The sequence below is a fragment of the Cynoglossus semilaevis genome, chromosome 1 (assembly GCF_000523025.1).
Source record: "Cynoglossus semilaevis isolate Cse_v1.0 chromosome 1, Cse_v1.0, whole genome shotgun sequence".
Taxonomy (NCBI): domain Eukaryota; kingdom Metazoa; phylum Chordata; class Actinopteri; order Pleuronectiformes; family Cynoglossidae; genus Cynoglossus; species Cynoglossus semilaevis.
This window is the reverse complement of record NC_024307.1, coordinates 23,854,515-23,870,392: the sequence shown is the minus strand read 5'-3', so window position 1 is coordinate 23,870,392 and position 15,878 is coordinate 23,854,515. Positions and strand designations below refer to the sequence as shown.

Below are 15,878 nucleotides of genomic sequence, written 5' to 3'. Positions count from 1 at the left end.
GCTTCCTGTGCGATGAGCAGTTCCAGTGCTCCATCTGTCTGGAGGTCTTCATCAACCCCTCGTCTACACCCTGTGGTCACAGCTTCTGTATGAGCTGCATCAGCAGATACTGGGACCAGGCCAAGGTGACGACAACAAACAGACCATCCATTCAGCCATCCATCCTTCCTGACCCTCCTCTTTTCTCCTCCCTTCTCCTCAGGTGTGTCAGTGTCCTCTGTGTAAGAAAACTTTCCAGAAGCGTCCGGAGCTGCAGATTAACCGAACTCTGAGGGAGATCACAGAGCAGTTCAGATCCATGAGTGGAGGAGAAAGGGTAGGAGGGTTAGAGAAGAAAAGAGGAGGCAGAGGAGGAGGAGGTGACGCAGTCATTCCAGATGATTTGTTCAATGAGCTGAGGAACAAATTTCCTCGAAACGTGACAACGACGAAGGCTGTGCCGATCGTTGACAACCCACAGTCGCTGGGTGAGACAACCGTTTCAGTCAAAGCTGACTTTATCATAACATGACCGTCAAATGTCCATGCTGCCTCAATGATGGACGGCTACAAAGAGTCAAATCAAACAGAAATAAAAAGCAAAAAGTACAGCAAAATAAAAACAGAAAATACACTAAATATATACTGTATATCTGTCCTCAAGAATAGGTGGCAGGAGAAGCTGAGATCTAAAGGTTAGCCTATAGTCAAAGTAGTTCCAAAAGGATTCCAAACCACAAGTGAATCACTGCTAAAAATTAGCTTCCTAAAATTAGCTTAAAGTTAATTAAAGTTACAGCAAGATAACAGCAGGTTAGCCTCAAAAGCTAAAGACAACATTAACAAAATGCTCTGAAAAGCTAAAGGTTAGCCTTTTACCTGCTGTACGGTGAATTCTTTAGCCAAGAAAGATTATGTTACATTTTACTAGTCCAAAGAAAGATAAAAAAAAGTCCAAAAGGTCAGGGAAAATACATTTATACTATCCCATACTTGCCCATCAAATGTCACTAATTCCTCATGAAGTGAAGATGGTATTGTTTGAGAAGAGAACCAATCACTGACCTGCCTGTCTGTGTCTGCACCTCCTCAGAGGAGCATTTGGTCCAGTCCCCTCTGGTGTCCTCTGTTCCCAACAGCAGTCCCATCGCCACCGTGTTAAGCCACACCTCCTCACAGGCTCCACCTTCTTCTAACTGTGCTCGCGCTGGCAGCCGCAGGAGGTTCACGGTGAGCGGCGCTGCCAGCAGCCAGAGCGCCTCCATCTGTGAGCTGCACAACAGAGGAATTATGGTAAAAGATTGATGATTTGTTTTACACTAACCTTCTACACAGACCAAAACCCAAATTGGTCTGTGAGCTAAAATCACTGATTTTCTCTATGGACTCTGGTCTCTGAGCTAAAATCACTGATTTTCTCTGTGGACTTTGGTCTGTGAGCTAAAATCACTGATTTTCTCTATGGACTTTGGTCTGTGAGCTAAAATCACTGATTTCTCCGTTCACTGTTGTCAGATCTACTGCAGGACTGATCAGCTGTGTATCTGTCCAGAGTGTGAGCTGCAGCATCACCAGGATCACGACACTGTGTCAGTCACAGAGCAGTGGATGGAAAACCAGGTGGAACCTTATTTTTCTCATCAGTGTTTATCACAAAACACAGAAAACAAGGTGTCGTGATGGTGGAAGAAAGGAGTTTGAGAACAAAAACACACTATGCTGACATAAATTATTACAATGTAGGACAGATCGGTCCAGCGGACACTAAGGTGTCAAAACCAACTAGTGCAGATCTTTGCTTTGGGATTTAAGCTCACAGGGTCACAGAAGCTACTGGTCCACTGCTGCCTCCTGTGGTCATTCTTTTCACTGAGGTAAACCTCAACAAAGGATTTTAAAACAGTGAAGTGACAAATAACACATGTGAACGTAGTGATGAAGGCAGCAGGAGATCAACAGCTGCTGTCTCTGTGAGATTAAAATCTCTGATTTTCTCTATGAACTTTTGTATGGGAGGTTCACACACTTCCATTTGACTCATGAAAACATTCTCATTGACTGTGAGAAGTGAACATTATCTTCTTTATCTTTTCATGTGTCTATGTGTTCAGTCTCAGCTGAGATTGTCTACGCAGAAAGTTCAGGACATGATTGGTGAGAGGATGAAAAAGATCGAGGAGATCAGAACGTCAGTGAGCAAACTGGAGGTGAGCAAGACAGACAGACAGGCAGACAGACAGACAGACAGACAGACAGACACCTAGTTAATGGGTTAAAACAGTTGGAATAAGTGGGATTATAAACTTACACTCTTATTCTTTTGCTAACCTTTAAGCTAATATTTAGCTATTATTAACCTAACTTTTAGCCAAATGTATCCATTTTGTTGCTTACTATTTGCTGTATCCAACATTTAAACATTCATCGACCGTTTCTTTTTCAAGAATCTGTGGATTTTATTCAAACCCGGTCATCATTCATGTCAGGTCTCTTGATTATCTGTGAGTGTGAATATTTGAATTGTACCTTTACGTCTGAGGTGCAGCTGTTGGTGGAGAAGGAGACGGCTGGCAGCGTCTGCCTCTTCTCCGCTCTGGTCTCGGCCATCGAGCGCTCACAGGCCCAGCTGTTGGAGGTGATGGACATGACCAGGAGAGCGACCCAACATCAGGCCAACGCCATCATCAGGCAGCTGGAGCTGGAGGTGGAGGAGCTGAGGAGTAGGGAGAGCGCCCTCCACCAGCTGACTCAGTCTGACAATTACGTCCACTGCGTTAAAGTAGGTCACAGGAAAACATTTGAAAAACCAGCAGAATTTTTATTTATTCAACTTCACCCCCCTCTGTCCCACGTACTCACCGGTCAGACCTTCGCCAACCTCTCGGTTCCACCTCCAACTAAAGACTGGTCTGCTGTGACCGTGAACCCTGACCTGGGAACTAATGGCATCTATAGGACACTGCTGGTGGAGGTGGAAAAGTTCCAGGAGGAGCTGAGGAATGCTGCAGAAAAAGGTTGGACTTTCGTAAGAATGTATAAACCAGAACGTCAACAACTTAGATTAAAGAGAGCAAAACGGCTAGAAGTCAGTGTATGACACAACAAGATCAGAAAAGATTTGTGTGAAATGATAAAAGTTGAGAAAAATGTGAACATAACAAACAGTTGGTCAAAAATACGGTAACATTTGTTACTTTTGAATTATTTGTAGACCTATTGTGAGTATTTGATGGTGGTTTTGTAGACCGACGTGTTTGTCAAGTTTGTCAACTTTTCACTTTGAGTTTTTTTCCACATCCTTACAGCAGCGCAGTCAGAAATCCGTCCCAGAGAAAATGAAGCCATAAAAACCACAGTCATTTGTCAACATCCACCCAAATTCTTCTTCCGTCACATTTGTCCCACATGCTTACACAACAACTCATGCACTAACCTACACGTGAACTCATACACTAACCTACACGTGAACTCATACACTAACCTACACGTAACCTACACGTGAACTCATCTAACCTACACGTGAACTCATGCACTAACTCACAGACTAACTCACCTTTCAGTGAGTAAAATAGAAACATTTTTTTCAAATTTGTTTTTTCCAAACACGTTATTTTCCCATCTCCACAGGCTTTCCGAATTCCGTCTTGGATCCCACTCCAGTCCGATCTCAACCCAGTGAGTTCACAAAGTGATTAAAGTGAACAAAAAAGGGCTCAAATGTAGCCAAAGCACAAGTATAAGAAACGGTCAAATGATAAATGAAAGATGTGCTTTCAAATGTTTAAAAATAAACAAAGAAGAAAATCTTCAACTACAGCGGAATATAAGTGACTACAGCAGCTATGAGAAAACCGGTGATCTGAAGGAAAACAGATGCTAGGTCAGACACTACACCAAGGCCTGAGGCCGAGTAGTAAGTTAGGACTTGTTAATGGTGGGTTGCAAATCCAACACTGGCTGAGGTCTGTCTAGCAAGCATGAAAAACCTGTACAAAACAAGCTAAAACAAGCATATTGACCACAGGCAATATCTCTGAATTATTTTAGTGGTTAGACACCAAACAGTTAAAACACTGCTCAATGTTATCAACACATTTAATTGTAGTGGAAAGTCATTTAAAGGATAGCCTAAATAAAGTAGCCAGGAGGAATCATTTAACTAGCTGATGGTGAATCTAACATTGTCGTTTTTGTTCTGCAGGAGTGAAGAGTGTGCAAGAATATGCAGGTACACAACAGTCACACAGACCAACTACACTCTTCATTTAAACATCAGAAGGCATAAAGATGACCTCACTTTCTGTTCTTCTCCTTAACAGTGAATGTGACTCTGGACTGTAATACAGCTCATCCCAGACTGGTTCTGTCTGATGATATGAAGAGTGTAAGACACTGATTTTCTCCATGGACTTTGGTCTGTGAGCTGAAATCTCTGATTTACTCTATGGACTTTGGTCTGGAGGGTAAAATCACTGATTTTCTCCATGGACTTTGGTCTGCGAACTAAAATCACTGATTTTCTCCATGGACTTTGGTCTGTGAACTAAAATCACTGATTTTCTCCATGGACTTTGGTCTGTGAACTAAAATCTCTGATTTTCTCTATGGACTCTGGTCTGTGAGCTAAAATCAGTGATTTTCTCTATGGACTCTGGTCTGTGAGCTAAAATCTCTGATTTACTCTATGGACTTTGGTCTGTGAGCTAAAATCACTGATTTTCTCTATGGACTTTGGTGTGGTTGACACCATTTGTTTTTTATGGTAAATTGATGCAGCTCAGGTTCAAGGTGACATGATTCACAGACACATGGATTAGTCTTGATGATGTTGATGTTGATCACTTGCGTGTCTGTGTTCAGGTAAAGTGTGGGGACAAACACCAGCTACTTCCAGATAATCCAGAGCGGTTTGACAGAGTGGTCTGTGTCCTGGGCAGAGAGGCCATCTCCTCTGGGAGACACTACTGGGAGGTAAGAGGCTCTACATAGACTGAAACCCCAATAGTTCGTCATATTGCAGAACCTCTGACAAGTGTAGAAGTAGACTAATCCACTGTGTGTGTGATACCTCTAATAAAATACACTTTGACACCTCATGTGTCTCAGGTGGAGGTGGGTGGGAAGACGGACTGGGATCTGGGAGTGGCCAAGCAATCCATCAACAGGAAAGGAAAAGTGGAAGTGAGTCCATTGAAAGGATACTGGTTTCTCAGCCTCAGAAACAAGTGAGTTATTTACACACAACATTTGTGGCCAAGCTGCATTAATAGGTATAAACTAACAAAGACTTTTGTGAGAGCTCAAAGTTAGCCAAAAAATGTTGAAAAAAAAACAGTCCAAGTAAAAGATAAGACATCTATCAAGTGAAACTGTTCAGGTTATTACAGATTAAAGTTGCAGGTGTAATTAACAGAAACCCAAATGTTACTCTCTCTGACTTTGCAGAGAGAGGGCTAAAAGCTAGCTAGAGAAGTGACAGCTAACAATTGATGCTAAGTAGAAGAGAAGTGGAAAAAAGGTGCGTTGAGATGAAAACCTTTTCTGACCTTTGCTCAGGAACAAGTACGCCTTCAGAACGGAACCTTCCACTGACGTCCACCTCAACATGCGACCTCAGAAGATCGGCATCTTTGTGGACTACGAGAAAGGACAGGTGCATGATGGGAGCGAAAAGTGACAGCGATACGTACTGTTTCCCTGAACTCACACCATAATCTGTTTTCTGTAGGTGTCCTTCTACAACGTTGAAGCCAAGCTCCACATCTACACCTTCAACGACTCCTTCAGCGAGTGTATCTTCCCCTTCTTCAGTCCCTGCACCAACAAGTCAGGAAAGAACGATGCTCCGCTAATCATCACACCTGTCTGCCTCACACACTCACACACACTCTGAAACACACACATATTCTGACAAAAACTGACACACTGATAAACACACACAGAGAGATGATTGGATGATTGTTTTTGTTTCACATAAAAAATGTGTTAATCCATAAACCTGTGGCCACAGAGGATTGATGATGAGTTTATGACCAGGGAAGAGAAATGTGATGCAAATACCTGTAGCAAGTGTTTTTAGATTAACACTGACCGCAGCCCACTCAGGACACTTTTGACTTTTTTTATATTGTGGTATTTTTATGTATTGGAAACATGGGGGTTACAGTGGTGAAATAGTAGGATTCCCAGAAGGTTCTGGGTTTGATTCCACCTCTCTTGTGATAAGTCCTGATCAGGGCCCCAACTCCAATTATTCTTCTGTTTCATCTAATAAAAGAAATCAAATGTGTCTTTTTTTGTTCCTTGTGCATTTCTCTTTTTGGCCAGTAGTCTGATTTGAACAGAAACAACATGTTTCCTCTAGCTCAGTGGTTCTCAAACTTTTTCTACTCTGTACCACCTGAGTAAACCTTGATCTCTCTGAGTACCACCATGATGACCAACATTAGAATATAGCAGCAGAGGCCTTCCCTGTTAGCTTCCACCACAGGAGAGCTGTTTAGAAAGATGTTTATGTTTAAATGTTGTATTAATTGTACATGGTATGTTTCAGATTTATTCAACTGAAAATGTAAATGTGAAAATATAAATTTTGCTGACGTACCACCGGTGGTACGCGTACCACAGTTTGAGAACCACTGCTCTAACTGATTTTGTCCTTCCCTCAGTTCAGTCATCAGGAGAATCAGTAGCAGTGATAGAAAACCTAAACATTCAAACACACAAGGTTTAACATAAAAATGAGAAGGAAAAAAAATTATCTCTGGCGTCAGTATTTGCAGTTTATGATAAGGAAAATGGACATTAGTGTCTATGAATGTACCCAACGGTCAGTAAAGACAGTTAAAAGATTCAATTATGATTAAACAACAGCACAGAGACACTTTCAGTATTTGTCTTTCTTCATTCAACTTCATTGTTTTCACAGAGACAAATGGAAATATGAGGATATTTGACTGTCGAAATATAAAGACCTTAAATTAATTAAAAATAACATTCATCTCATAACATGATTATACAGAAACATTTAAAAAATAACACACACTGTTTCGAGGGACAGTTGAACCTGTGCAGTCATTGGTTTAACCCTTCCAGCTAAAGTGAGCTCATTTCCTGTGATGGACACAAATGCACTGACACTGTGTGACATAATCCCTCTAACAGAGGTCTTTAGGATGAATTTGATGAGCTGGTTTAACTGTTTGTTTAATTTAAAAAATACAATTATTTTAAATGTTTCATAAAGATAAAGTCACAATAAACTCCAGACCTTGGGATTAGTTCAGCTAAAAGCAGCAGCAGCTTCAGTTACTCTAAAACATGAAGTGTGGTATTTAAAATTAACAATACAATCGTAAAGCATCTCTTGACAAAATACCTGTAATTTTAAAGTCTTGTTTGGTTTCACTCCAACACTCCTTAAAGTGTTGGTAATTTAACCAGTTCCATTAAAAACAAGTTTCCATCAGTGATATTAAAAGTGTGATCAGCATAACAACTAAACCAGCAGTAGTGTTAACAACCCTGGTGTTGTTTCAGTCTTTTTCAGCATATGGTGAAGGGTGTGAGAAACACATGTCCATATGCATTAACAGCTGCACAGTACCAGGAACATTTGGTAGGAAAGAAAGACTTAAAGATCCCGGTGCATCTATTGTGTTGTGAAGGCTGTAAAAAAATCTGTTCCTAGATTGTTCCTTGAAAACAGCCATATTGCTTTTCATCTAGTTCCTGGAACTGTTCCTAATTTCTGCCACTGTTCTTCTCAGTGTGGGTATGCGTTTGAAGTTCATGTAGTTTCTTACATTCCTGGATATTTCCTGCTCTGCTTATACACATACCTGCTGGTACTGTCTCTAGCTGGTACTAGTTCCTGCAGGTGTAATACCAAATTGTGCTGGTCCTGCTACTTGATCCAGATATGAGTTCCTGCAGCAAAAAACACACTTAGTTCCTGTAAGTCTGTGGTTCTTGGTACTGTTTAAGAAAACCACATGCAGTTCCTGGTACTATTCCTTGTTACTAAACCTAGGTCCAGTCAGGAGAGCCCACATGGTTCTCTTAATTTTAAATGAATTTTGAGTGGTTCCTGGTACAGAGTTCAGTCTCCACACAGGAAATGCCAGTTTCAAAACTGGAACAAAAACAGAAATCTTCCATAAAGGTCACATGAGCAGAGGCATTCAGAGTTACAGGTAAATCAAAAGTTTCTCATGTCTGTAATGTTTTTTGGGGTTTGAAATTACTTCCTTTAAGAAATGCAATCACTATCTGGTGGCTGTGTGAAAATCAAAGACACACTGTGAGTCTTGACCTTTGACCTTTCACACTACCTTTTCATATCACTATAACATAAACACTTGTTTGGTTTTCTTCTTATTTGCTACATGAATCAATGCGATCCTGCTTCAGTGCCGACTCAGCTTTCTGCCTCTGCAGCAGTATGTGCTCAGAGAACTCCCTCACGGCTCCTGCTCCCCCATCTTTGTGGCAGGTGTACTTGGCAGCATTCAGCACCACCTCTGGAGCATCTCCAGGCACTGCACTCAGACCAGCCAGGTTCAGACAGTTGACATCGGCCCTGTCACTTCCTGAGGAGGAGACGAGACAAGTGAAGAAATGACAAAACTACATCTATGTTACAAACTATGAATTAAATTAATTTAGTTAAAACCTTTTGCCCAAACATTTCTAAAAGTCAACAAAAAGACGGCTCACAAATCACGTAATGTTGTTCAAAGAAAGAGGTACAAAGATCCTACCCATGTAGGCCACATCCTTCCACTCTAGCTTCCTCTGCTCCACGAAGCTCTGCAGATCATTCAGTGGTCTCTCCCCCACCTGCAGAACCTGGCAGCCTGTCCTCTTGGACAGTTTGTCTGCCAACTCCTGGGACAGAGGGTCCAGGCTGGACTGCAACAGCACCACCTGGTAGTAGGAGTCAGAACATAGCGATGGCTGTGGGAGACAGACTGGGGACCTCATCTATCAACTGTGTGTACTCAGAAGAGTGCAAAGAGTGTGTACCAACATTCCCACGCAAGGTTTGGAACTGATCAACTTGTACTAGTGCTTAGAAATGTGCTGACATTTGATCACAGCGTTGAACCTTGGGTAGAACAGTGAAACTACAAATAGAAGCCATTGAAAGAGATCTGCACATTTGATAAATACAGAATTGTTTAACACACATTTTAAATTTAGAACTGTGCACCGTTGATAAATGAGGCCCTCGGTCTTCACTGATCTACTTTGGGGTGGAGAGTAGGTGGTGTGAAGCATCAGGTTTACCTCCACCTTCTCTTCCTGCAGCATCCGTAGGCCCTGGGTGTCTCTGTACTGAATGGACACCATCTCTTCTCCTGATGCTGACATGAGGATATTTCCATCTGTCAAACAGCCAGAGATGCTGCAGAACATCAGACGGACGACCTCTGGAGTGACCTGACCAAAGTAACCGTACCTGTGGAAGGAGGAGGACGAGGTGATGAAGCAGACCAAAAGAGAAGAAAACAGATTCAACAGGGGTTTAGAAGAGTTCCGTCTTGTCTCGGTTCTGAGAAGACATCTGAGAAAACATTTAAAAACCTTTTTCAATATTTTAACAGACAAAAAAATGTCATCAAACAAGTCAAATCTGACCTCAGAACCCTCTGCTCTGCTACAGGCCAGTCTATGTCCACGTCAATGTCCACACTGTACTCAGGTTTCATCTCATAGTATCCAACTACACCTCCCTGAGGACACGGCGGAGGAAGCAGAAGACAAACACTGAGACACAGAGCAGGACAAACCCAGAGGTCCAAACTGTTGTGGTGTCTTCATTCACCTGGAGAGAGCCTTTGTTCACAACAACGTCTTTGGTGGTGAAGTACAGGGAGCCGTTCTCACACAGCTCTCCGTCCCAGTCCTGGCGCCGAGGTCGGTTGGTTGGGTCAAGGTTCAAAGGTCTGGTGTGGTTCCCGCCTGAAGAAAAGCAACCGACAAATACTTAGACAGTTGTATTCTCTGACTTCACCAACAAACTCTTCTTCACACTCACTTCCTTTTTTCACCTCCTCCCAGCGGAAGTGATGCTTCCTGACCACGGAGAAAACTGAATCGTAGCCGTGGAGCGTGATCATCTCCAGAGCCTCCTTTACATGGAAGGGTTGGAGACACGGAGACGTCGCCTGGATGTTACAGATCACGTCTATCTCTGAGGATAAACAAGAACAATGATCCCTTCTGCTAAGAAATGATGAGCCGCACCATCAGTTTTTAGAAATGCTCAGTTCAAGCTAAAAAAGAAGGCTGGAAAATAAAACGTGAAAACTGGTTTTTGGAGCACGTTTTCAAAAAGCGTGCTGATCTGCTCTGCTTACTAGCAGGCCCCACTTTCCCAAAAACATACTGGAAGGAAAGGATGAAGGAAGGAAAGGGAACTCCTTGTCATTGTGACACAGCACACCACGACACACAATGAAATGTGACCTCTGCAACATCAGTTTTTAGAAAAGCTCAGTTGTTAAAGCAGTTGACGTTAAATAGTCCAAAGAGAAAATCTGAATGTGGTCCTGATTACATTATTGGTTACAGATTATAACAGTCATTACCACATGTCAAAATGTTGGCTTCCCTCCAAGGAGCACAATGACAAGGCCGCTCCATTCCCAAACCCACAGAAATCTAACCACAAACACTAACACATTCATAAATATTGCAGTATCATCCTCCTTTTAAAAAAACACTAGTGCATGAAAATCCAAACTTCAAATAATCATAGTCCTACATCCTGTTGTTTTGCAGTAATAAAATCATTCTCCTTTCTCACTCCACCCAGTCCTTATCTAAAGTAGATGGTATAAATGTTATGGTCACATGCTGAAGAGACCTGGGAATATGTCAGGTCACTCAGTATTGCAGCTCTCTGTGCAACTCACTTCTCAAGGCATGAATGTCATGGACTTTTTGTTACAGACGTCAAATAAATACTCAGATACATGTAATAGAAATATAATTTTTATAGTCACGGTTGTTCCTCATGACTGCGGCTGAGATTTTCCTTCCCCCTGAAGTGCTGTGGTAGTTCTCAGGGGATTCACATAACATGTTTTAAAAACCCCTGGAGTCGGAAGTTTAAAGGTTATAGCGAAACAGAAGTGAAAAGCTACAATGAAGTTCGTTTTTTCACCTAAATTTAAAGTTATACAAGCTGACCTTTGTGGAGTCGGAGAAACTCCTGAATAGTTTCCAGTGATGAAGAAGAATCTTTGGAAACTTCAGGACTTCTGCGATGGACCTGAGCTCCGAAAGATTTGGCCACCTTCTCGATCTCATCGTGGTCAGTGGAGACCCACACACTGGAAAAGGAAAATCTTGACTTTTCTTCTACACAAACAACCTCCTCCTGATGCTGCTTCAACATAAACCACCAGACCCAATAGCTACATTACGGACAACATGTAGCTTTAAGGCACTGCCTTAAAGTAACTTTTAACAGTGTTTGATTTTAAACTATAATCAAGTCTGAAAAACTCTGTTTACTTAAACTTTGAGCTGAACTCTTGCAGTCTTTTATGTATGGCCGTTGTTAGAACAGTGTGCATTCTAGATTATTCTCACCTGTCAAAAACGTTAGCGTCTATCGCTGCTCTCAGCGTCCAGCCGACGAGCGGAATCCCGGCTAACATCTTGATGTTCTTCAGGACGATGCCTTTGCTGCCTCCCCTAGCCAGGATCAGAGCAGCGACGTGTCTCCGGGCTCTGTCGGGGCACTGGCGCTTCACTGAGTCCACCGCATTTATTTGCTCCCCGTTATCCTTCGGAATGCTTCTCTTCTTGTCCTGCAGAATTCCCCTCTTCCTGGTCTGCGAGGACATTGCGACTCCGTACCCAAATAACGGTTCACTGCAAATGGAGAGGCAAAGACGGAAGGACTGAATCGTGTGCAAAAAACCGGAAGTGTTAAAGCACCTCACTACCGGTTTTACTTTAACGTCGTGCGTCTGTTTAAGAGTGCTGAGGTGGTCTTAGGGGTTTGGTTCATCCAGTGACTTCTACGGAATATTAAAGCTCTTTGACCTCATGTTTGTCATTAAAAAGAAACATACGTAGCATTAAGCATTAACAATAATTGTAACAAGCAATAAAGTAGTAACAATATTGAATAGAGAACAATGTAGAAATTGTTTCAAATTATTATAATAATATTTTTAAATTATTTCAAAGTTCTGACAAAATATAAAAACAATATAAATATACAGTATATGAATATTAATTAAATTAAATTTAAAAAATTACGTAAGTAATTTGGTGGAAATACATTTAAAATAAGAACACTTATTTTCTACACTTCGACCAAAGTAAATATACAGTATATGCTCATGTGTACATGTACAGATATATTATTATAAATATATATCACAATTACACCATAATTACACTGGAAAAGTAAGAGATACACATCTTTGCCTTTGACTTCTTGGCAATTATGCAAACATGTGTATATTAAACACGTAAAATAGACACAGCGTATTTTTAAACTTCTTTTATATTTTCTGACACTGAATGCATATTGTAACCGAGGTTTGTTCTCTACTCTGATAATACAGTTTTTTAGAAAGGGAAAATCCTTCCGTTTCGCATCGTGTGAGAAGCAGGGCGGTTTATGCTGACCCCTTGTGGTCTCTAAGCTTTTAAGGATACCTAAGTGTCAAAACTTGAAAGGAGCCATTTTATAGTTGAAAACTACTACTTTTGGCGCCAGGAATTTTTATGATAGAGTCAGCGTTTGTTAGTGAGTGACAAAAAAAATACCGGCGTTTTCTGTGCAGCTGTTGTCTAATAGTAACATGCAAAACAGCACAAGTGTGCATGTGCATGAGTCTCCCTCTGAGAAAAGCAAGCACACAGAGGTCTCATGAACAACACAAAGAAAGACACTGGACACAGTGGCTAAAAGTACTGCACTATGTTGCTTTTACAATTGCTTTTTTCATTTCTTGTGTTTTTATGATATTTTTAATCCCATCTAATCCTTGAGACCTAAGACCTAACCTTGACTAAAGCTGACTAGCTAAGTTAAGATGGGTCTAAACTAGACTAATGTGGTTTAGCCATTTCAACTCAGCCTAATTTCACCTACTTAGCCAACCTTTTTAGTCAATCTGGCAACCTGTCCAAGGCTACCCAAGCATACGTCAGTCTAATTTTACCTATTCCAGTTGTTCCAGACCTAGTTTAGATTACAGTAGCTCTCTGTGACATTGCTAGCACAAATTGAACAAACCTACAGTCCACCTTAGCTCACTCATGCCTTATTAGGTCTAACCTAGTTAGCCCATCATAACCTTCGTTTCCTTCCATCTTTATGCTAAGCTTCTTGTTTTTTAATGTTGATGTTCTGGGGCCTCTGTGAAGTTACCTGTTTTTATGCCACTGTTTCCTGGTCTCTGTATTTTATTGCATTGTATCCTTCCTATAAAGCACTTTGTGTTTTAAAAGTGCTGTTTTAAATATATTTACTCACGTATTTACTGTTGACTCCTGTGTGTGTTTGCATTTCCTGCTGCCAGGCTGTACTGATCTACTTTCATTTTCAATGCAGGTAACAGGACACCTGTGTGTGCATGTTGGTCTGTGTCTTTAAATATGGAAAATCAGTAGCAGCAGGAAAAGGAGGTACAATCCAAAAAAGGTAAGTGAGGGAGTAGGAGGAGGAGGTGAGGCCGTAGTTCTGGTTTAGCTAGTGTACAGTGCAGCTCTTTTCTGTAGATGTGCCATCAAATTATTACAACTAAAAACCTTTTTTTCAGCTCACTGTGAAAAGTAATAAAGGCTGTTGAACCTTGTAGAACATCTTTTTGACACCATTTGAATCCATTTATGTAAACCACACGTTCCCAGGTCTGAGGTAAGTCACATGATCAATACCATTTTGGTGCAAAAGAACAGAGACGCAAAAGAACAGGTGCAGCTGTTTCAGCTGATCAGTGTTTATGTTTAAAAAGATCATCATTACTGTTGTCTGAGAAGTGAAAACAGTCAGGGTGTCAGTGACAGAAAGTGTTCCAGTGTTGTTCATAGTCAGAGCAGCTGATCTGCCCAAACTCCTCCAACTGCTCGGGCCACATACCATTCATACATTCATTCACTCCTGTATTCACTGTTCTGGCTGTTGTTCTTCTCTACTGACACCAACATGACAGAAGTGAGCCCACAGCTGGAGAAACATGGAGTTCAGTCCAATCACAGAAGTCATCACTATGATCACATCTTTGTCTCCTTTCATCCTCATTTCACTGGGGATGAAACATTTCTTCTTCTCCTTCTCTTCCCTTAACCCCATGCTGGTATGGCCCGTCATCACTGCCCCCCCCCCCCCCCCCCCCCCCCCCCCCCAGTCTATTCATTTTTCAGGTGTGTGGAGAGGTTGTTGAGTATATACAGTATATATGTATATGTATATGTTTATATATATGTGTGTGTGGTTGTTTTTTTGTAGCAAACGTGTTTCCCGTTACAATTCTATAGATTATACCATGTGCAGAGCATCATGGGAAACTGAAGAGACCTGGGAAAATTTTGATCACATGACCACTTTTACTCAGATCTACAGTCCAGTTGAGCTCATCACAGAAACCTCAACAAGGAAAGCGGCCTATAACAAATTAAGAAGACTCTGAAAAGGTGAGAGAAACTCCCAATCTGTGGTCCCAATGGTTTCAGTGAAGCTGAGAAACTCAGAGGAGGAGAAAAAAACAACCGACAACGTGACAAAAACCAGGGAGATGAGAAGGTTCTGGTGGAAATAATGGTCTACTGATGTTGGAGAATCAGCGACATGGAGCTGAGGTTTAACACCAACCAACATTCACTGACCAAGCTGAAGCCATTCACACTCATTCACAACTGTGGTCAGAATAGTGTGAAGAATTAACACAATCTGCAGTTTTGTTTTGTTTTTGTTTTTTTGTTTTTGTTTTTTTGACTATGGGAGGAAGCTGGAGAAGATAAATTTCATTCAGAAAAAACATCTCATAATAAACTGCAGACGTGAATGAATGTCAGAACAGCAGCTGTGACACCTGAAAACCACAAAGTAAATAGGAACTTAAATGATTCTAGAAATGAAAACTGTTTTAATTACAGAACCCTGACTGTGTACATCAGTTTACAGACTGTTCTTAGATCCATCAGTAAATGACCATTCTATTAAATTAACATAAAAACTGTTTATCCACATAGTCCAATGCCTGTTTTAACGGAAGAAAATAATAGATAGAATGAAATAGATAAATAACCGTTAAAAAGCCAGTACATTTACCGTGCATTGACGAACAGTTATAAAACTGAAATGAACTAGTCTGAAATCTTTCGATTTTAATGTTAGATTCCTCAAACACTCAGATTCGCCCAGATAGTCGACATATTTCTGAAAACTAACAAAATCACAAATCACTAATTTAACCGTTAATCGTCACCGAGCCACGGACAGGACCAAGCCTGAGCAACTGTCACATGATTAACGTTTAGTCAATGTTATTTGACCGTTAACCTGGGATATATTTGGAAACACACACACACACATACACACACAGAGACACACACCTTAAAGCGGAATGGAAATAGAGAACCGGTCGAGCTGGTCTCTGTCTCTCTCTCTTTGCACTTTTTGTTGTCACCGTTATTTCTGTCGCGCATGCGCGCTGTGCTTGTTTCCTGCTTCTTAAATGAGTACCTGTGCAGCTCCGGGACCCACCTCTGTGACTCTGCGTGTGCGTGTGAACAGAGACATACACTCACACACTCCCGTTATCTGCGGACGCACATTTGCCTTTTTTTTCTTAAGCCGAGCCTTACCTGAGCTCAGGGACGGAGGAGGACTCACCTGTCCGGGTGTAAACCTGCTCCCAGTT

The 15,878-nt window shown here is 41.4% G+C and overlaps 2 protein-coding genes across 3 annotated transcripts; one reads left to right on the top strand and one right to left on the bottom strand.

Moving 5' to 3' along the window:
- Positions 1 to 6: 6 nt before the first annotated feature.
- LOC103386568 (E3 ubiquitin-protein ligase TRIM39) lies at positions 7 to 6,267 on the top strand. Its single transcript, XM_008320900.2, has 14 exons — positions 7 to 125; positions 203 to 467; positions 1,073 to 1,272; positions 1,495 to 1,599; positions 2,091 to 2,186; positions 2,525 to 2,758; positions 2,846 to 2,993; positions 3,607 to 3,654; positions 4,181 to 4,207; positions 4,299 to 4,363; positions 4,840 to 4,950; positions 5,086 to 5,204; positions 5,536 to 5,632; positions 5,708 to 6,267. Exons 1-14 carry the CDS (start codon positions 90 to 92, stop codon positions 5,870 to 5,872), a joined length of 1,716 nt encoding a protein of 571 aa, XP_008319122.2. The 5' UTR covers positions 7 to 89; the 3' UTR covers positions 5,873 to 6,267.
- Positions 6,268 to 6,808: 541 nt separating this feature from the next.
- Positions 6,809 to 15,867, bottom strand: cmasa (cytidine monophosphate N-acetylneuraminic acid synthetase a). 2 transcript variants are annotated; one of them, XM_008320194.2, is made up of 9 exons: positions 15,851 to 15,867; positions 11,584 to 11,868; positions 11,179 to 11,321; positions 10,022 to 10,177; positions 9,809 to 9,945; positions 9,622 to 9,716; positions 9,271 to 9,442; positions 8,742 to 8,907; positions 6,809 to 8,570 (listed from the first exon to the last, which is right to left on the bottom strand). In XM_008320194.2, the coding sequence occupies exons 2-9, from the start codon at positions 11,838 to 11,840 to the stop codon at positions 8,356 to 8,358; spliced, it is 1,341 nt and encodes a 446-aa protein (XP_008318416.1). In that variant the 5' UTR covers positions 11,841 to 11,868; positions 15,851 to 15,867; the 3' UTR covers positions 6,809 to 8,355. The 2 variants fall into 2 exon arrangements, with proteins under 2 accessions (XP_008318416.1, XP_008318408.1); XM_008320186.2 differs by lacking the exon at positions 15,851 to 15,867 and adding an exon at positions 15,571 to 15,668.
- Positions 15,868 to 15,878: the final 11 nt, after the last annotated feature.

What these genes read in the sequence shown, in the direction of transcription:
- LOC103386568 (XM_008320900.2), top strand. Translation starts at nt 90, where the DNA reads ATGAGCTGCATCAGCAGATACTGGGACCAGGCCAAG. An exon ending in GATACTGGGACCAGGCCAAG is followed by an intron (nt 126 to 202) that starts GTGACGACAACA and finishes CCTTCTCCTCAG; the next exon opens with GTGTGTCAGTGTCCTCTGTG. An exon ending in TGACAACCCACAGTCGCTGG is followed by an intron (nt 468 to 1,072) that starts GTGAGACAACCG and finishes GCACCTCCTCAG; the next exon opens with AGGAGCATTTGGTCCAGTCC.
- cmasa (XM_008320194.2), bottom strand. Translation starts at nt 11,840, where the DNA reads ATGTCCTCGCAGACCAGGAAGAGGGGAATTCTGCAGGACAAGAAGAGA. An exon ending in GTTTCTCCGACTCCACAAAG is followed by an intron (nt 10,178 to 11,178) that starts GTCAGCTTGTAT and finishes GTTTATCCTCAG; the next exon opens with AGATAGACGTGATCTGTAAC. An exon ending in GCAGAGCAGAGGGTTCTGAG is followed by an intron (nt 9,443 to 9,621) that starts GTCAGATTTGAC and finishes CTCCTTCCACAG; the next exon opens with GTACGGTTACTTTGGTCAGG.